Source organism: Anguilla rostrata, chromosome 19 (assembly GCF_018555375.3).
Source record: "Anguilla rostrata isolate EN2019 chromosome 19, ASM1855537v3, whole genome shotgun sequence".
Lineage (NCBI taxonomy): Eukaryota > Metazoa > Chordata > Actinopteri > Anguilliformes > Anguillidae > Anguilla > Anguilla rostrata.
The window spans coordinates 2,148,694-2,170,835 of NC_057951.1; the positions used below are offsets into that span (position 1 = coordinate 2,148,694).

Here is a 22,142-nt window from a genome sequence, read left to right on the forward strand (position 1 = left end):
CTGGAAAGATTGTGGGTGGAGGAAGAGTCATAGATCCCTCCCAAAGTGTTCTCTGGTCTTATAACACGTTATGTAAAAAGACTCAGTGCCATTATCCCTGCAAGGGGAGGGTGCACACAGTACCAAATACAGGGGTGCCAATAATTGTGATGCACATTTTTTGTAAAATTGTTGTATCATCTGAGAAATGTGACATTTTGGTAGTTTCCATTATATTATTAAATATATTCCACATGTTGGACAATGAAAATATACCTCAGCACTGGTAATCTTTATATTCAACGGTCTTAGTAATTGTTATCATGGGTGCAGAATATTTTGGAGGGAATTGTATTGCTATACAAGTTTATGGCTCAGTTAATTTCCAGATTTATCTGTTCTATGAGATTTGATGTATGTGTGTGTATTATTATGTCTGTGCGTTATCATGTTCTTCATGTGTATATTTACAGGTCTGCCAATTTGGGTCAGAACCCACTTGTGAATCTGATCTGGTGTGTTCAGGTGTCCTGAGACAGGGGGCGCTGTTTCTAAAATGAGTTCCTCAGAGAAGACCGAGACTGAGGATGGAACCCACGGCCCTGCGAGAAAGAGGTAAAAATGCACGAATCAGAGAGTTAATGTGCTGTGAGTTAGAGCTGCAGTAAGAGGATGAGTTCAACTGGAAGCTCTGTCTCCATGTGCTGTGAGTTAGAGCTGCAGTAAGAGGATGATTTTAACTAGAAGCTCTGTCTCCATGTGCTGTGAGTTAGAGCTGCAGTAAGAGGATGAGTTTAACTGGAAGCTCTGTCTCCATGTGCTGTGAGTTAGAGCTGCAGTAAGAGATGAGTTTAACTGAAGCTCTCTCCATGTGCTGTGATTAGACTGCAGAAGAGGATATCAACTGGAAGCTCGTCTCCATGTGCTGTGAGTTAGAGCTGCAGTAAGAGGATGATTTTAACTAGAAGCTCTGTCTCCATGTGCTGTGAGTTAGAGCTGCAGTAAGAGGATGAGTTTAACTGGAAGCTCTGTCTCCATGTGCTGTGAGTTAGAGCTGCAGTAAGAGGATGAGTTTAACTGGAAGCTCTGTCTCCATGTGCTGTGAGTTAGAGCTGCAGTAAGAGGATGAGTTAACTGGAAGCTCTGTCTCCATGTGCTGTGAGTTAGAGCTGCAGTAAAGGATGATTTAACTGAAGTCTGTCTCATGTGCTGAGTTGACTCAGTAAGGGATGAGTTAACTGGAAGCTCTGTCTCCTTCTGCTGTGAGTTAGAGCTGCAGTACAAAGATGAGTTCAACTGGATGCTCTGTCTCCATGTGCTGTCTGTTAGAGCTGTAGTATGAGGATGAGTTTAACTGGAAGCTCTGTCTCCATGTGGTGTGAGTTAGAGCTGCAGTAAGAGGATGATTTTAACTGGAAGCTCTGTCTCCATGTGCTGTGAGTTAGAGCTGCAGTAAGAGGATGAGTTTAACTGGAAGCTCAATCTCCATGTGCTGTGAGTTAGAGCTGCAGTAAGAGGATGAGTTTAACTGAAAGCTCTGTCTCCATGTTTTGTTCACAGGGTTCGGGTAGAGAGGGCAGGGTCACCTGTACCCAGCTGTCTGTCTATGAAGAGTGACTGTTCAATGAATCGTCCAGACGACTTTAGAGGAGAGTTCACAGATGATCAAAGGTGATGAACCACTTTCATATTGAATTTGACCTGCAGCAAGAGGATGAGTTTAACTGGAAGCTCTGACTCCATGTGCTGTGAGTTAGAGCTGCAGTAAGAGGATGGGTTTAACTGGAAGCTCTGTCTCCATTGTTGATTCCTAGTTCGCATGTGCTGGAGTTAGAGTCACTAAGGATAGTTTAACTGAAACTCTGTCTCCATGAATCAAGTCGTGTGTAGCTGCAAGGGTAATGATCGTCCGTCTGTGAGTTAGGCAGTAGAGAGTTAACGGTCTCTCTGCGGTAGGATAAGAGATGGTTTAGATTCTCATGTTTTGTTCCAGGTCCAAGGTTGGGCTGGTCACCGTCGCTGTTGTCTATGAAGAGTGACCGTTCAATGGATCGTCCAATGTTCTTCATGGAGAGTTCAGGTGTCAAAGGTAATGAACACGTTCATATGCATTAGATCTGCAGCAAGTGATGAGTTTAACTGTGGCTCTGTTCCTTGCTGTGAGTTAGAGCTGCAGTAAGAGGATGAGTTTAACTGGAAGCTCTTCATTGCTTAGATCTGCAGTAAGTGATGAGTTTAACTGGAGCTCTGTCTCCTTGCTGTGAGTTGAGCTCAGTAAGAGATAGTTTAACTGGAAGCTCTGTCTCCATGTGTGTGAGTAGAGCTGCAGTAAGAGGTAGTAAACTGAATGTTCAGTGCTGTTAACAGTAGAGATAGTTTACTACTTGTCTCCATGTGCTGTGAGTTATAGCTGCAGTAAGAGGATGATTTTAACTAGAAGCTGTGTCTCCATGTGCTGTGAGTTAGAGCTGCAGTTAGAGGATGAGTTTAACTGGAAGCTCTGTCTCCATGTGCTGTGAGTTAGAGCTGCAGTAAGAAGATGAATTTAACTGTAAACTTTGTCTCATGATTTGTTCACAGGATCCACTGCTCACAGGCGTCCAACTATATTGTAGAGAGGAGTTCAGAGAAACTGTTCTCAAAACAGGTATTATTTATATTTTTTTCTATTTTAATATTTGCTTGTGTGATTGTCTTGTACTGTACACTGCATTTCCTTTAAATATGATCGCATGACATATAATGAATTAGCAGCCTTTGATTGATAAGATTGAACATGTAATCAGGTTTTATCATTTTGTGGAGGGCTGTCTGGCCTTCCTGGGCTCACAGAAAGACACAAATTATTTTTTAGGACCCAAACACAATGGCTGAGTAAGACTCCAAACAGAGTGTTTGAAGCATGCAGTTTATAGTCCAAATTTTCCAAATGTTTTGCACTGAGGAACTGATTTATTCTATGGGAACTCTTGATTTATCACAAATAGCGTGTCTACAAAATCACACAATAAAATGTCCAGTGTTAATTCAACTCTCAACTCTTAACAGATAATGTTTCATCCCACTCTGCAACGTGGGACCAAATGTTATCTGTTAATAGTTGAATTAACACTAACTGGACATTTTACTGTGCATTAATCAGGGATAAAAGGTGCACTTCAAACTTGAGGTTTGGACCTTCTGCATGTATTCTGTTTAAAAGTATCTGTCCCCGTTCTGGCCTTCCTATAAGAGAAAACATGAGACATATTGCAAGAATCTGATTGTTTCAATGGCTCTGATACAGCACACCACTTCATGTGTTTATTTCACACTGTGATACAGCACACCTCTTCATGTGTTTATTTTACACTGATACAGCACACCTCTTCATGTGTTTATTTCACAGTCTGATACAGCACACCTCTTCATGTGTTTATTTCACACTCTGATACAGCACACCTCTTCATGTGTTTATTTCACTCTGATACAGCAAAACTATTCATTTGTTTATTTCACACACTGTTTCAGCACACCTCTTCATGTGTTTATTTCACACACTGTTACAGCACACCTCTTCATGTGTTTATTTCACACACTGTTACAGCACAACTCTTCATGTGTTTATTTCACACACTGTTAGCACATTCATGTTATCCAGGATCGCACACCTCTTAATGTGTTTATTCATTACAGCACTTCTTCATGGTTTCACTAATACAGCTGACCAGCAGCCTTGTGAAGCAGAAGGATCTCACTGACTCACTGGAGAGAGATGAGCAGCACAGTAAGAGTTTCACTCATTGCTACTGTGTGTCCATTTGAATGCTGAAATGTGCTTAGCAATGGAATATAACAGTACAATGTTTTGATTTATAGCATCTACACTTTAATAATAGTGTTTTACATCAACAGTCTTGCATATTGAAAACATCACACACTACATGTACACAACAGTGTTTAAATTAAAATATTGCATCCAGCAGTGATTATGGGGCAAGCAAATGCATATGAGATTAAATGTCCCTGGAAGAGATTCAGATCTGGTCTGAGTTTTTATCCAGGATTAATGAGCACTGAGCATAGAAATTATGAGATGATTAAATTACTACCTGACCCATGAAGACCATATTTACCACATCATACTATGAAAAATTAAGAACTTGAATGTGATAAAGGAATTGAATCATTTTTCATTGTTTGACATGTTTTCATTTTGTGTGTAGAACACACTGTGAGAAGTGTGTAACACCTTAAGATGTGTGTAAACCATTGTGAAAATGGACTGCATATGTATTTTTTATCTGTTCTGTTATTTTAAACATTGCTTCTCATGTTTCCTCTCCTCAGATAAATCCATAGAAAGAGCCCAGACGTTGCTGAAAACTGCTCTGAAGAAGAAGTTTGAACACATATTTGAAGGTTCAGCAAAGCAGGGCAACCCAACCCTCCTCAATGAGATCTATACAGAGCTCTACATCACAGAGGGGGGAAGTGGGGGGATCAATGATGAACACGAGGTCAGACAGATTGAGATAGCATCGAAGAGACAAACCACACAAGAGACTGCAATCCTCTGCAATGACATCTTTAAGCCTTTACCTGGCCAAGAGAGACCCATCAGAACTGTGCTTACAAAGGGCATCGCTGGCATTGGGAAAACAGTCGCTGTGCAGAAGTTCATTCTGGACTGGGCAGAAGGAAAAGCCAATCAGGACATTGATTTCATTTTCACTCTTCCTTTCCGAGATCTGAATCTGAAAAAGGAGAGAGAATTTAGTCTCATGAAACTGCTGCAGCACTACTTTCTGCAACTGAAAGAGATCAAGAGTATTGAAGATGATGATGTCAAAATTGTGTTCATCTTTGATGGTCTGGATGAGTGTCGACTTCCTCTAGATTTCCAAAGCAATAAGATCTGCCGTGATACAACAGAGTCATCATCATTGGATGTGCTGCTGACCAACCTCATTAAGGGGAATCTGCTTCCCTCTGCCCTCCTCTGGATCACCTCCCGACCAGCAGCAGCCAATCAGATCCCTCCTGAGTGCGTCCACCAGGTGACAGAGGTACAGGGTTCAAGGACCCACAGAAGGAGGAATACTTTAGGAAGAGAATCAGAGATCGAACAAAGGCCAGCAAATTATCTCACACTAAAGTCATCCAGGAGTCTCTACATCATGTGTCACATACCAGTCTTCTGCTGGATTTCTGCCACTGTCTGGAGACAATGTTGGAGTAAAAGTGAGGAACTGCCCAAAACTCTGACTGAAATGTACACACACTTCCTGCTCATTCAGACTAATGTGAAGAATGAGAAGTATCATGGCACCAATGAGACAACCCCAAAGAAAATGTCAGCATCAAATCAGAAATCATCCTGAAACTGGGCAGCTGGCTTTACTACAGCTGGAAAGGGGCAATCTGATATTCTATGAAGAGGACCTGAGAGAGAGTGGCATTGATGTCAGTGAAGCTTCAGTGTACTCTGGGGTGTGCACAGAGATCTTTAAAGAGGAGTGTGGGTTGGGTGAGGAGAAGGTCTACTGCTTTGTGCATCTGAGCATTCAGGAGTATCTGGCTGCCTTGTTTGTGTTTCATTCATGTGTGAATGAGAACAGAAATGTACTCAGGGCAGAAGAATCAAACCCTCGGAGTGACAGAGTGCAGCTGTCTGAGTTACACAGGACTGCAGTGGATCAGGCCTTAGAGAGTAAGAATGGACACCTGGACCTTTTCCTCAGATTCCTTCTAGGCCTCTCTCTGGACTCCATTCAGACTCTATTAGGAGGAATACTGACAAAGACAGGAAGCAGATCACCTGTACAGGGATAAGACTAATACGTCTTTTACCATTTACCATTTATATACACAGACAAGAAGCAGATCAGAGAGCATTGAGAAAACAGTCCAGTACATTAAGAAGAAGATCAAAGAAGAATCTTCAGCAGAAAGGACCATCAATCTGTTCCACTGTCTCAATGAACTGAATAAAAACGCTCCAGTGGAAGAAATAAAGAAGTTCCAGAGATCAGGAAAACTCTCTAATGAAAAGCTGGAACCACACCAATGTTCAGCCCTGGCCTTTATGTTACAGATGTCAGAGGAGATCCTAGATGAGTTTGACTTGAAGACCTACAACACATCAGCAGCAGGTTATGAGAGACTGCTACCAGTAGTCGGGAACTGCAGGAAGGCCATGTGAGTATTATGTAATTATTAAAGTAGATGATGACAGCATGTTTTTATAAACACTTCATAGTTAAAGTGAAAATAGAATACAATAAAATTGTCAGGCAAGTGAGAATTATGATTTTTGAGTCAAGCTATTTTAACAGATTGTGCCCTCATTTAATGAATACAGAAGTACCATCAAATGTAAAAAATGTATCCAACATGTAACATGTATTTTATTAGATTTAATTTACATATTATCATTAAAGATACCAGTTATTAAATACATCATGAATTCCTTGTTAGGCAAACCAATGTGATGGATCAATAATGGTCCAAACATACAACTCGCAGATTTAAATGTAGAGGGGTGATAATTCCTTATAGCGGACTTTCTTCTTCTTAAGAGGTGTGATTGTATCCAGGGTTCTGGAAAGTATGTAATTTATGTTGTCTGTCAGCTGATCAATTGAGCTAATGCTTGCATTTTTGTATGTGTTTGGGTGGGAGCCAAGAAAATCCCCACAGTGCACAAATGAGCCTGGGAGCTCATTAATAAAAGCATTTGCAGTCCTGGAGGAAGCTTACAGATAAGGTAGAATGAAGGATCTGGTGACACATGACAGACTTGTGAAAGTTGGAAAGTATTTAAATAATGGTCTGATAGCACAGGGTTTTTAGGCATAACTGCTATATTTGCTATTTCTGTATCATAAGTTAAGACCAGATCAAGAATATGGTTATGAGAATGTGTGGACTGATGTATATGTTGATCAAAGCCAATAGATTCAGTGATAGACAAGAGTGCTGATCTGAGAGGATCACTTTCACTACCCATGTGAATATTGAAGTCCCCTACAATTGCTACTTTATCTGAATTAACAACCAGGCTGGAAAGGAAATCAACAAATTCAAGTAAAAAGACACTGTATGGCCCTGGTGGCCTGTATACAATTGCAAGGATAAAACTGTCTGGATGTGCAAAACTGAGAACAAGCACTTCAAAAAAGTTACATTTGAAGCCGGATTTCAAAATAGCAAAAAGATTAGAATGATATACAGCAGCAACACCACCGCCACGACCCGTCAGACGGGGAACGTGAGTATAGCTGTAGCCAGGAGGGGTGGATTCATTTAAGGCAATATACAGTTTTAAGCCAAGTTTCAGTTACACATAAGATTTCAACTTGGTGATCAGTAATTAATTCATTTACAAGAGTTGCCTTAGGGGCTAGTGGTCTGATATTAATTAATCCAATTTTTAGCTGAGTTTGGTCAGCTGCATTATTAGTAGAATAACAACGTCTGCTTTTTTGTAGATTAGCCATACAAACACCCCTATGGTCTTTATTGAACTAACATTTGTCCTTAACTTTGACTTGGACAAGTAAGCACAAGTGTTACACTTATTCTTATCTAACTCAGTTTGGTGAAGTAGTTCGAACTGTGTTTGTGTAGAAAAAAGAATCCCTCCTTTTAAATGTCAGTCAGTTAAGGACAAATGTTGATTGAATCAAATCCATGTTTTTCAAAAGGGGGGAAGAATCCCCCTTTTATCCCTAGTCCATGCATAGATAATTTGTGAGTGGGAGATGACCAGAGAGAGCCTGCTCAGTCTGTACCCCTCTTACATTGTTCAAGAAGATGAGATATTTTTTCAACATTATGATTAATGTAATGCTGGATTTGATTTGGGAGAGGCAAGTGTGGTTATGAATGAAATGTTTGTGTTACTGTATTGTGTGATTAGGTCAAACAGTAAATGCACCATGTTACAAGGCCAGTAGTGCCATTCTGGCCTCTGCTTTATTTTGGTGTAGGCTGACCCAGAATCCAATAGTGCCTGTAGACAGAGTGAAAACAGGAAGGTAGAGGAATTGTAGGATATAATGGGTGTCAGGGTGAGGTCTTCTCAGGGGACTGTTAAAGTGCCTGTTTTTGAGGTAATACTGTGGCTTATCTCAGGCTAAAGTCTGGCCTGTACAAGGATTCTGAAGTTTCCTAAAGCCTGGAAAAAGCTAAATGGTGTCTCCTTGGACAGCACCATTTAATGTATCAGTATTCCAACAAAATGAACTCGAAGGCATCATTAACAGTTCCTACATAGCTTTGGTTTCACTACCTGGTTATATGTAACACCAGCAGAACAGATGCACTGCACTACATGGTTATATATAACCTCAGCAAAACAGACAGACTGCACTACAGTACCTGGTTATATGTGAACAGATCACTTTTTTGCATTTTTGTTGCTAAAGTGAATCTGGCTTTTGCTGTGTATTGGCTTGCATTACATTACATTACATTTATTTGGCAGACACTTTTATCCAAAGCAACGTACAAAAAGTGCATTTCATGGTCATAGACAACTACTAAACACAGGTTCAGAAAGATACAATCTCATAAAAAAACACTTTTTCAATGTACAAAAATGCCATTTTAAACGCAGGCCTGGATTTTGGCAGTCTGAATGAATGAGTTATAGACGGTGTATGTCTTGTATGTGTGAGTAACTTGGCATTTTTGTACGTTGAAAACGTGTTTTTTTATGAGATGATATTTCTTTTTGCAAAGCGTTTTATTATGACAGTGAGGAATGCGAAGTGACCCTGTAAGAAACGGTTGAGGATTATGGCTATCCTTGTGTGAATTTGTACAGTCTGATGAGCGTGTTCCGTTTGGCAGTTTTGGTTTGCTATATATGTAAAACACTGGCTGTGACAAACGGTGCAGTGGTGTAAGTGTAAACGCATCAGAAACGCAGGTGAAATATGGCCAGTGTATGTACTCACGGATTTGAAGGCCATCCAACGAGCCTTGATTGAGAAAAGAATCAGCAAGCCCGTAGAATTAGAGCTCCCTAGGTCGCAACTTGTGTACCCTTCTGTCCTGCTCCATTGTCTGTTGTTTCGTGGAGATGCACTTTTAGTGTTTGTATGGTTTATAAGGCATTTTGATAGGCGTATCTGCAGGTGGGAATCTTCTTCGCTGTTTTGCTAAGCTAGAACCGGAAAACTTGATAGTGGAGAATAGCAGCAGACGCGTATGTCCCAGCAGGCTTTGCATATGAGAAAATAACAACAGTGTGAGAGAAATTAAGATGAAATGATGAAATTGCGTAGTTGAAACAATATGTTTTTAGCAGAATGGGCATGTAGGTGAAGGTTGACATAATCACAGACTATAGTGCAAAGTAAATGGAGTGACCATGAGCGAGCTTAGTATCCTTATCGAATGGTGTATATAACAGTCATTATGAAATATGAGTCGTTGAAGTGAGGGTTAAGTAACGTGTGAAATCGATTGCACTGATGCGCTTTTCTCATGTTCAGTAGTAGTTATAATTATGAGTGAGTCATGATTTTAAATGTAATGTTTTAATGGGGAGTTGCAGAACGTACATATGTAGTAATAGTTTGTATGTGGCTAGATAGAGAACAGGGCGAGGTGACATGAATGTAGGAACGTGGCGTTTGCTGATAAGAAGGTTTTGTACGGTAGCCAAGTGAAGAAATATAGTTAGTAGAAATGGCAGAGTGCTGAACTGGTGTAACTTTTTAATAAAAGGAATACATTTGCCGTCATTAAATGCATATGGGTGGCCGTGAGTGAGTTTTGGTAAAGCAAATATAAGCGTAAGAAAACGTTAGTGTAAAAGAGGAAATTGATAAGTAGTAGACAATTATTAGTGTGCATCTGATTGTGTCGTCGCTTCTGCCGTCCCCCGCGATTCAGATAAGCGTATCATAACTTAATTTGTTTCTGCTGTTGCTAGTTAGCGAACATAGTTGTGTGTAATTTAGGTAGCCTAATCTTTTTTAAAAACTTGTCTCAACTGTTGCTAGTCAGCAAGCTTAGTTGGGCGTTAGCTGAGAATATCTGTAGTTGACTTGCTGTTGTTAGTTAGTTAAAGGCGTTAGTGAAACTGTGTGTGGGGATTGGTGTTTAACTGCCCCGTATTGTTGAGCTAATTTCGAGGAGCTTCACCTGGTGCTATTTAAGTGGTGTTCATCTGTGGTTCAACAGTGTGCATCTGATTGTGTCGTCGCTTCTGCCGTCCCCCGCGATTCAGATAAGCGTATCATAACTTAATTTGTTTCTGCTGTTGCTAGTTAGCGAACATAGTTGTGTGTAATTTAGGTAGCCTAATCTTTTTTTAAAACTTGTCTCAACTGTTGCTAGTCAGCAAGCTTAGTTGGGCGTTAGCTGAGAATATCTGTAGTTGACTTGCTGTTGTTAGTTAGTTAAAGGCGTTAGTGAAACTGTGTGTGGGGATTGGTATTTAACTGCCCCGTATTGTTGAGCTAATTTCGAGGAGCTTCACCTGGTGCTATTTAAGTGGTGTTCATCTGTGGTTCAACAGTGTGCATCTGATTGTGTCGTCGCTTCTGCCGTCCCCCGCGATTCAGATAAGCGTATCATAACTTAATTTGTTTCTGCTGTTGCTAGTTAGCGAACATAGTTGTGTGTAATTTAGGTAGCCTAGTCTTTTTTAAAAACTTGTCTCAACTGTTGCTAGTCAGCAAGCTTAGTTGGGCGTTAGCTGAGAATATCTGTAGTTGACTTGCTGTTGTTAGTTAGTTAAAGGCGTTAGTGAAACTGTGTGTGGGGATTGGTGTTTAACTGCCCCGTATTGTTGAGCTAATTTCGAGGAGCTTCACCTGGTGCTTATCTGCCCTAATGAAGCTAATGCAAGCACGTAATTGTCACCCGGTATTTATAATTTCAGCAGAGGCTGCCATAGACAGCCTCGTCGTCAGTTTATCATGTTTTTAAACCCCATTCCCTTGTGCGCGCTGCCTCGCCCCAAATGGTCTGTTCACCGCAGGCGTAATTTAACCAACTTGATCTACCCACCCTTATCCACACCTCAGGAATTCACTGTCACAGGTGGATTATGGAACTGCCAGTCAGCCGTCCAGAAAGCTGACTTCATTACTGCCTTTGCCAAGACGAAGTCTCTTGACTTCCTGGCTCTCACGGAAACCTGGATCACTCCCGATAACACCGCCACCCCAGCTGCACTGTCTGCGGGATACTCCTTCTCGCACACCCCCAGGGCCTCTGGCCGAGGCGGGGGTACCGGTCTACTCATTTCCTTGTCCTGGAAGTTCTGTGTCCTCCCCAGTCCTAACCCTACTTTCTCCTCCTTTGAATTTCACGCGATTACTGTAACCCATCCCTCTACATTTCACGTTATTGTTCTGTACCGCCCTCCAGGTCCACTCGGCTCATTTCTGGACGAGCTGGACACTCTCCTGAGCTCCCTCCCCGAAGATGGCACTCCTGCTATTCTACTGGGAGACTTCAACCTCCCACCAGAAACCTCCCAACTGTCCAGGGTTGCCTCACTCCTCCAGTCTTTTGCCCTATCCCTGTCCTCCTCCCCCCCCACACACAAGGCTGGTAACCAACTAGACCTTGTATTCACCAGAGGCTGCTCCATTCCCCAACTTGCAGTGACTCCCCTCCATGTCTCAGACCACTTCTTTCTTTCTTTCTCCCTCTCCTATTTACTCCCCCTCAATTCATCCAATAGCTCACCTACAGTAACTTTCAGGAGAAATCTCCCTACTCTGTCACAATCCTCCCTCGTCTCCACTGCTCTGTCTACACTTCCCCCTCCTGCGTCTTTCTCTAACCTGCCAGTTGACCTTGCCACCTCCACCCTCAACTCCTGCCTCTCTCAGTCCCTCGACTCACTTTGTCCTCTTGTCTCCAAACCAGCACGCTCCTCACCCCCCTGCCCATGGCTGACCGAGTCACTACGCTCCAGCAGAACATCACTGCGGGCTGCAGAGAGAAAGTGGAGAAAATCCCGATCCTCTGATGACCTGACTGCATACCATACCCTGCTGGCGACTTTTACATCTTCCCTCACGTCTGCAAAAGCCTCTTTTTTCCAATCCAAGATCAGCGCATGTGTCTCTAATCCACGTAAACTATTCTCCACCTTCTCTTCCCTCCTCATTCCTCCTCCACCCCACCTCCCTCTTCCCTCTCCGCAGATGACTTTCTGGCCGCCTTTGAAGGAAAGGTGGCTACAATCCGGAACTCCTTCACCCATCCAGTGAGCCCCCAACCCCCCAGGACAACCCCACAGCCACACTGACCTCCTTTGAAATGCTGGAGGACTCCGATGTATTACAACTCATCACCTCTCATCGCGCAACCACCTGTCCACTTGACCCCATCCCATCTAAAGTTCTCCAATCTATCTCCAGCGAGCTCCTTCCCTATCTGTCTTCCATTGTTAATTCCTCTCTCTCCTCTGGTCATGTTCCCTCTGTTTTTAAGACGGCTCGTGTTACCCCACTACTCAAAAAACCCACCTTAGACCCCTCCGATGTAGCAAATTATCGACCCGTATCCCTTCTACCCTTTCTGTCCAAAACCCTCGAACGAGCAGTTCTTAAACAATTAACCTCTTTTCTCCATCAGAACAACCTGCTAGACCCTCACCAGTCTGGCTTCCGATCTGGGCACTCAACAGAGACTGCACTCCTAGCTGTGACGGAGGCACTTGCCACTGCAAGAGCCTCACGCCTTTCCTCTGTCCTGATCCTTCTTGACCTGTCTGCAGCTTTTGACACGGTCAACCATAAAATACTCCTCTCCACCTTGGCTGGGATGGGAATTGCCGGGACTGCCCTGTCCTGGTTCGCTTCCTATCTTGCAGATAGGACCTACCAGGTCACCTGGAAGGGGTCTGCCTCTGCTTCCTATCCACTTGTTACGGGAGTGCCGCAGGGATCTGTACTGGGTCCTCTGCTGTTCTCCTTATACACCAGATCTCTTGGTTCAGTCATTAATTCACATGGTTTTTCCTATCATTGTTATGCAGATGACACACAACTCTTCTTTTCTTTCCCCCCTCGGCCACACTGGTCAATGATAAGATCTCTTCCTGCCTGGCTGACATCTCCACCTGGATGGCCAGCCACCACCTGAAGCTCAACCTCAACAAAACTGAGCTGCTCTTCTTCCCGCACAAGACCGCCTTGCTTCGTGAACTCTCAATCACGGTTGATGGCACCACAGTGACTGCCTCTCACTCTGCCAAGAGCTTGGGGGTGGTCCTGGATGACCAACTGGACCTCAAGGAGCACATCAAGGCAACATCAAGGTCCTGCAGATTCCTCCTATACAACATCAGGAGGATTCGACCATACCTGACGACGCACTCCACCCAGCTGCTCGTCCAGGCTACGGTGACCTCTCGCCTTGATTACTGCAACTCTCTCTTGCAAACCTGCCAGCTTGTGCCATACAGCCACTACAGATGATTCAGAATGCCGCTGCCCGGCTCATCTACAACCTCCCCAAATTCTCCCACGTCACTCCTCTGCTGCGATCGCTTCACTGGCTACCGGTCGCTGCCAGGATCCGATTCAAAGCCCTGACCCTTGCCTACACTGCCGCCAACAGGACAGCCCCCATCTACTTGCAGGACATGACTCAATTCTATGTGCCTGCTCGACCACTCCGCTCTGCAGCAGCAGGGCGTCTTGTAACCCCTCCCACCCGCCCAAAGGATCACAGAGCTTCTCCACCCTAGCTCCCCAGTGGTGGAACGAACTCCCCGTCCCTCTCCGAACCTCCCCCTCACTATCCATCTTCCGCCGTGGCCTGAAGACTCATCTCTTCAGACTATACCTAGAATAACCACCACCATGCTGTGTATATATATATATATATTTAAAAAAAAAAAAAAAAAAAAAAAAACCCTTTTCCTTGTCACTTGTTACATGTTGCCCCATCCCTGCACTTCTTGGTAAATTGTATTTGTCCTAATACTCTAGCTTAATCTTCTGCCTAGTTTGGCTTTGCAGATGTTAGACCAGGATAGTGTTCATTGTTCTCAGCTAGAAATAGCTGTACAAAATAAGTAATTGTACCTTACTGAACCCGTGTTCAGCAGTTGTCTACGATCATGAAAATGCACTTCTTGTACGTCGCTTTGGATAAAAGCGTCTGCCAAATGAATGTAATGTAATGTAAATGTAATGTAGTGAGGGTAGAAGCAGGTTAAAGAAACGTGTTCCTAGCTGGGCTTGAACCTAGGACCCCGTGTTCCCAAGACTGTATCCTTGCCCACTAGGCCACAGCAGACTAGCTGTTTAAACAGGAAATGTTTCAGAATAAAAAGGTATGGGTATTTTGCGTGTGTATGCGAGTTTTTGATTGGGTCGTGTAGGTGAAGATTTGGCTGAGGTCTTCTCGGGACTGTTAAAGTGCCTGTTTTTGAGGTAATACTGTGGCTTATCTCAGGCTGAAGTCTGGCCTGTACAAGGTTCTGAAGTTTCCTAAAGCCTGGATAAAGCTAAATGGTGTCTCCTTGGACAGCACCATCAAATGTAAATGGTAAATGGACTGCATTTATATAGCGCTTTTATCCAAGCCTCTCATCCACCAGAGCAGTTAGGGGTTAGGTGTCTTGCTCAGGGAAACTTCGACATGCCCAGGGCGGGGATTGAACCGGCAACACTCCAACTGCCAGACAACCTTACTTCCTGAGCTATGTCACCCCTGTGTATCACAATGTATCACTATTCCAACAAAATGAACTCAAAGGCATCATTAACAGTTCTAACATAGCTTTGGTTTCATTACCTGGTTATATGTAACACCAGCAGAACAGATGCACTGCACTACATGGTTATATATAACCTCAGCAAAACAGACAGACTGCACTACAATACCTGGTTATATGTGAACAGATCACTTTTTTGCATTCCTGTTTCTAAAGTGAATCTGGCTTTTGCTGTGTATTGGCTTGCAATGCTGTGGGAAGTTTCTCAGTTACCAGCAAAAGTAAAGAAGCAGAGCCTAACTCACTATCCACCCTGAAAGATGTGTGTTATTTCTTGCATCTTTACTTTTGGTTGTATCTGTGCCAAATGTCAGAAGAAAGGGGGCCATTTGGGTAAGAATTTCATCTGTAGAACTGTCAGAGTTCTGTCCAACAGGACGTCTAATTCTCAGGCCCGAAGTGCTGCAATTGGAGAGTGTAGCAAAGTCATTTTCCTCAGAGCATTACTAACTTTAAATCCTCAATATCACTCTTCATCACTCAATGTGATTACTGTTACATTGCACATATCAGATTTTACAGTATACAATAATATATCAACTCTCTTTTGCAGACTGAACAGTTGTTACCTCACAGAGAAGTCCTGTGAAATTGTGGCCTCTGCTCTTCAGTCATCAAACTCACCCCTGAGAGATCTGGACCTCAGCTACAATAGCCTGGGAGATTCAGGAGTGAAGCTGCTCTGTCCTGGACTGATGAGTCCAAACTGTAAACTACAGAGACTGGGGTGAGTAGTGCTGTGTACTGTGTGACCTTTACTAAATAGAATCAGTGATTATGGATCTGTGCAGTGAAATATAGGGCTGCCGTTAGAGCCGGTTTTAGACTGCTGTATTAGGGTGGGCTGGTAGAAATAATAGATGGGCAACTTGGGCGCAGTTTTGTCACTAGGATTGGTGTCACCCAGTGCGCTCGACGGGGGGACGGGGTGCTGTTGGATGCTGTCCTGTGGGGGGGGGGGGGGTTGCTGGCGGGCGTGGGCACATGTTATGCATTAAATATAGCACTTCTCGTCACATTAAAGACCATCTTGCAGGTTAAATTTTTTACGAAATGTATACTTAACCTTGTCTGTAAATGACCATTTGAAAAGTTAAAAAAGTTAATGCAGGCTTGAATTGGGATGGCAGGTATGCCATCCCGCCAAGCATGCCCCCATACCTATACAGCACCGAGAGTTTGGCACTTTTCAGGGTTCCCCACAGAAATAACCACAACAGCCACAGACACCCAGCCCTTAAAAACATTACATTTTGTACATTCTGACCCCATTTCAACAGACAGAATTCATAAACAACTTCACATGTCCACACAATAAAGCCCCAAACTAAGGGGATTTTGCGTTTTCTCCTTCTTCTTCTTCTTCTTCTCTTTCTTCTTCTTCTTCTTCTCATTCTTATTTTTCCTGCCGCCTATCCCACTAACAACATGTCTCCCCATTGGACATTTCACTGACACCAGCCAAATCTGCACCTACACGACCCAATCAAAAACGCGCATACACACGCAAAATACCCATACATTTTTATTCTGAAACATTTCTCGTTCAAACAGCTAGTCCGCCTGTGGCCTAGTGGGTAAGGTTACAGTCTTGCGAACATGGGGTCATAGGTTCAAGCCCAGCTTGGAACACGTTTCTTTAACCTGCTTCAACCCTCACTAATAATTGTCTCCTAGCCTACTTATCAATTATTGCTTTTGCACCATATTTACCCGCCGTTCACCGTTCAGTTATTAACCGGCTACAATATTGCTAAGCCACATGGATTTAACGGGAACTCTTCTGTGCTTACTGGCCTGTGTTCTTTAAAACCACCGGCAGGTTTGCTAATGATATTTCACGCATTGCATAGCTATGGCATTAGCTAACGAAGTCACGGCAAATGTATTCCTTTCATTAAAAAGTTACACCAGTTCACCACTGTGCCATTTCTATTAACTATATTTCTTCACTTGGCTACCGTACAAAACTTTCATATCAGCAAACGCCACGTTTCTATTTCTACATTCATGTTACCTCGCTCTGTTCTCTATCTAGCCACATACGCTACAAACAATTACTACTTATGTACATTCTGCAACTCCGCAGGTTGAACAGCTAATCCATCCGTGGCCTAGTGGGTAAGATTACAGGCTTGGGAACACTGGGTGGTATGTTCAAGCCCAGCTTGGAACACGTTTCTTTAACTTGCTTCGACCCTCAATAATAATTGTCTACTACTTCTTAATTATTGCTTTTGCACCATTTCTACCCGCCGTTCACCGTTCAGTTATTAACCGGCTACAATATTGCTAAGATATATGCATTATGACTTACCGTCTGTACGTTCAGTTATTGACCGGCTACAATATTGCTAAGCCATATGGATTCAACTGAAGATCTTCTGTGCTTACTGGCTTGTGTTCTTCTTTAAAACCACCGGCAGGTTCGCTAATGATATTTCACGCATTGCATAGCTATGGCATTAGCTAACGAAGTCACAGACTGGCAAACCTCACTCACTCACGGCCACCCATATGCATTTCATGACGCAAATGTATTCCTTTTATTTAAAAGTTACACCGGTTCACCACTGTGCCATTTCTACTAACTATATTTCTTCACTTGGCTACCGTACAAAACCTTAATATCAGCAAACGCCACGTTTTCACATTCATGTTACCTCGCCCTGTTCTCTATCTAGCCACATAGGCTACACACAATTACTACGTATGTACGTTCTGCAACTCCGCATTAAAACATTACATTTAAAATCATGATTCACTCATAAGTATAACTACTAGTACTGAACATGAGAAAAACACATTCGTGCAATAGATTACATTACAGGCAAATAATGTGTGCAATGTTATTTGACCCTCCACTTCAACAACTAACGTTCAATACCGACTGTTATATATACCATTTGACAAGGCATATAAGCTCGCTCATGGTCACTCCATTTACTTCGCACTATACTCCGTGATCATGTCAACCTTCACCTACATGCCCATTCTGCTAAAAACATATTGTTTCAACTACGGAATTTCGTAATTTCATTTTAATTTCTCTCACACTGTTGTTATTCTCTCATACGCAAAGCCTGCTGGGACATATGCGTCTGCTCCTATTCTCCACTATCATGTTTTCCGGTTCTAGTTTAGCAAAACGGCGAAGAGGATTCCTACCTGAAGATTAGCCTATCAAAATGCCTTACAAACCTTACAAACACTAAAAGTGCATCTCCACGAAATAACAGACAATGGAGCAGGACAGAAGGATAAACCTTACAAACACTAATAGTGCATCTCCACGAAATAACAGACAACGGAGCAGGACAGAAGGCTACACAAGTTGCGACCTAGGGAGTTATAATTCTACGGGCGTGTTGATTACTTTGTCAGTCAAGGCTCGTTGGATGGACGTCAAATCCGTGAGTACATACCATATTCCATCTGCGTTTCTGATGCGTTTACGCTTACGCTACTGCATCCTTTCTCACAGCCACTGTTTTACATATATAGCAAACCGAAACTGCTGAACGGTACACGCTCATCAGACTGTACAGATACACACAACGATAGCCATAATCCACAACCGTTTCTTGCAGGGTCGCATTTCTCACTCTCATAATAAAACGCTTTGCAAAAAGAACTGATATCTCATAAAAAACACGTTTTCAACGTACAAAAATGCCAAGTTACTAAAAAGTATTGATATCAAAATGACGCCAAGTTACGATACTACAAACAATATAGGCTATCTTGCCTCACCGAAATGACATAAGATGTATCTCAAAGCAATGCTACCCAATATTTCCTCAGTTCTTTCAAGTCACTTGGCCCTGTGTATAAGCATGCACTACATGAACAGGCCAAATATATGTGTGGATGGCTCTCTCACAGTCAAGATTGATTGAATAGGTGTGTGTATGTCCAATTTGTATTGGTATGTAGGCCTATGTATTACGCTGCCCAGGCTTTCTGTTGCGTGAATGATAGTATGTTTCTTGGTACAAGTGTGTTCGTGAATGTGAATGTAAGATGCTGCCAGGGAAATGTCCCCATGCGGATAAAGAAGTTCTCTATTTATGTATGTACAATATGTGTTTTACATGCAGTATTTATTGTACGTAGCAGATATACAATAACTTGCACATGTACTCAAATTCAGTTCAGAAGCAAGTATAAACATGTTTTCTGGAGAAATGTGCTTCCTGTCATTGCTCAGCAGCAGTTCTGTACATTAATGAATTTATACATTAATTTCGATGTACAATGTTCAATGTGTTCCATGAGGCAATTCGAAATATTTGTCTCTTTGATCTGACAGAAAGTTTGCATGACATTGTGAAATGGTAAGATTAGAAAACACAGGGCCAAGTGACTTGAAAGAACTGAGGAAATATTGGGTAGCATTGCTTTGAGATACATCTTATGTCATTTCGGTGAGGCAAGATAGCCTATATTGTTTGTAGTATCGTAACTTGGCGTCATTTTGATATCAATACTTTTTAGTAACTTGGCATTTTTGTACGTTGAAAACGTGTTTTTTATGAGATAATTTTTACAAGACATAAGGGCACAAATTCAGAGGAACCACAACCGCCACAGACACTCAGACTGTGATGTTCTGTGTAAGGACCCACACGCAGACCAGGGAAATCCAAAAAACGTTGTCTTTATTCAGTCCGAGGTTCGAAGCCAGGTAATCAGAGAGAGGACGGTGCCGAATCGAGTTTCCAAAAGAATAGTGAAAAAACAGGCAAAAAATCAAAACAGGAGATCAGAATGGCGAAGGTACAAAGGGACAGGCAAAAGAGAAGTCAAGGCAAAGCGAAGGTCAAACCAGAAGCAAACAAAACCAAAAGGGGCAGGCAAACTCGAAGTCGTACAAAGGGGTGTCGCAGGAATCTCGATAGACAAAGGCTTACTAACAATCGGCACAATGAATTCGATCAACGTTCTGACGCTGAACAGGTGGAAAAGACTGACATTTATACACTGGGGAAGATAACAATCAAGGAGGGGTTTAGTGAGTGAGGGAGGAGTAACAAACAACATCCAGGTGAAGAACATTAGGAAAACTAATTCAATGACAGGGGACTGACAAAACGCGGACTGGAATCACATAGACAACAATGATAATAGACGGCCTGGGTGAAGCAGGTAAAATACGTGCAGAGAGAGAGAGGTGCAGTTAGAGCAAGAGACAGGTGCAGGCAATTGCAGAACTCAGCGTTAGAGCAGGCTAGAAAGAAAAGGGGCGGAGCTACAGCGCAGCATGGAAAAGGGGAGACTGGTTAATGTATTAGTATAGTGATCTAAACTATCAAAAACCCAAAACTAGTGTGTGTTAGTCCATTAGTAATATTCACATGTTAGTATATTAGTGAGGTTAGTACTTTACAATCTATAAGTTAGTAGGGATTAGTAGAAATTAGTAAAACTAGAAATAAGCAGGAAGTAAGTAAAGCAAGACTGGAAAGAAGGGGGGAAACCACGAAAACCCGGAACCACCCGAATAGTGAAATCACACAAGTACAGGGGAGTGAAGCAGCTCAGGGAACACAGACACAGAGACAGTACTGGGGAGACAAGTGACCGGGAATACAGACTACAACGCAGACAGCATCTGAAGTATTTCCTCAAAACTTTTATTGTTCATACCAGGAACCAGTTTGGTTTCCCTTCTTTCAACCTTTTCCAGATCCTCTATATCTTTCTTGTAGTACAGTGTGGTCTGACAAAGGTATTGTATAAAATAAGTATAACTTCCTTGGATTTACAGGGCTCCAGACTAACTTTTTACATTGGTTGCACTGGTGCGCCTAACTTTTTCATTTAGGTGCACCAGCACATAATTTAGGTGCACCCAAAATTTTTCACCGCGCCTTTTGGCAGCATAATAATACATTTTAAGCGTTACCTTTTTTGTCAGTTCCCATACACATTGGTAATTTCTTAACACATTGTAACTTAACACATGTAAATGATTGTAAACAGGAATAAAGGTGCAGATAAATGTTTTTTCTTTATTTAAATGACAGCACAAAGAAGAAATGGCAATAACCTCAATTGTTTAAAAAATAAAATTAAAAAGTGCTGATGTTTAAAGTGCTTGACAAACTCAAATAAATAAATCAAACTCAAATAACTCAAATAAAAGTGTGTTTTCTCTTCGCCTGCCGAGTTACCACAGACCTGTATTCCTGTGTTCCTCCCATTTCCTTGGCCTGCGTCTCCAGGTCTCCAAACTGGTCGCGTAAACCTGCCACGAAATCTGACAGTGATCGCAGCATATCCACAGCCGTAACGAGATCCACATCTACCTTCTGGAGGATAGTACTCGTTGTCTGAATTCTTTGTAATACTTTGTTCCACAATATACACAAGAAAGCTGTCTCTAATCGGTTCATTTTAGCCGCGTTTCCTCCAAAATTACCCGGAACTTTTAGTCCCAGGAACTACTTTACCGGGAACTAAAAGGTTCCTTCAGCCCATGGTTGTCTGCGTTTCCACCGCGGTCTAAAGTCCCGCGAAGATTAGGCAAATTAGCCCACTGACGTATGAAAAAGCGACGTTGTCGTTGGTCCATCTGTCATATGATTTCTTCTGTAACCCCATACTACCACCGAAGTAGCCTACATTATTTTCTAATAACCGGGACAGCCCGGAGGGGTTTATTCCACTTATATACAACGGGTTACCAACAATGACTATATATGGTTACTTTTGTATTTATTGATTTTCATATATCCTCTCAAACACATTCATTATGTTTTTATGCAAACATTTGCTTTCATGTCTTGACATCCGAAGCGACAGAATGCATTCACATTTATATCTATAACTGGCAACAACAGCAGAAAACATGCACACGTTGTAAACAATTTGCTATTTGATTACTTTCTCGTCGTCAATTCCATATAGGCTAATGGCAAAATGACAAGAATAGAACGAAAACTCGGACTTGCGTGAAAATGTAAATTAGTAGTGGTACAGCCACCGTTTGCTTTCCTTTGAAGTTACTGCTAGCCGAGCAGCGAAGTGTGCCCTCCAGATGCGAACCATGCACCATAAATTAGTCCATAGTCTTCCTGGTCTTTTCGTGGAATTGAAAAATGGCAGTAAAATTGAGTAAAATTACGGCAGTCTGAAAAAGCTAAAGGGAAGATTACTAGAATTAACCTGTTATTTTACCCGGACAAAAAGTGCGGAAGGTGATTTCCAGTTTGCTTGTACTGTATCACCAATGTTAATTACGCAGAACTACCGCATACCTCACATAACTGTATCAAACGTTTTGAGTCAATTACAATGGGCTAACAAAGAAAATCCGGAAGAAAATATTCAGCAACCGAATTAATCCGTTTGAATGTTTGGGTAACCTACGTAATATGCTGTCCCAGCACGAATGCTTAGCATTTTATAAAAC

At 42.3% G+C, this 22,142-nt stretch overlaps 1 protein-coding gene and 1 long non-coding RNA gene across 13 annotated transcripts in view; one reads left to right on the forward strand and one right to left on the reverse strand.

Annotated features, from left to right (window-relative positions):
- LOC135245741 (uncharacterized) overlaps positions 1-22,142 on the reverse strand; it is a 165,426-nt gene that overhangs the window by 73,888 nt on the left and 69,396 nt on the right. The window lies entirely within an intron of this gene.
- The window catches only part of LOC135245711 (NLR family CARD domain-containing protein 3-like), a 93,979-nt gene that overhangs the window by 2,870 nt on the left and 68,967 nt on the right, over positions 1-22,142 (forward strand). The window contains exons 4-6 of one of the 12 annotated variants that reach the window (XM_064318973.1): positions 1,540-1,650; positions 2,560-2,626; positions 3,682-3,745. The exons of 4 other annotated variants lie outside the window; for them this stretch is intronic. In XM_064318973.1, coding sequence (XP_064175043.1) covers positions 1,540-1,650; positions 2,560-2,626; positions 3,682-3,745 — 242 coding nt within the window. Of the gene's footprint in view, positions 1-520; positions 595-1,539; positions 1,651-2,559; positions 2,627-3,681; positions 3,746-22,142 lie in introns of those variants that run through there. 7 more of the 12 variants (XM_064318965.1, XM_064318974.1, XM_064318972.1 and 4 more) reach the window with 7 other exon arrangements.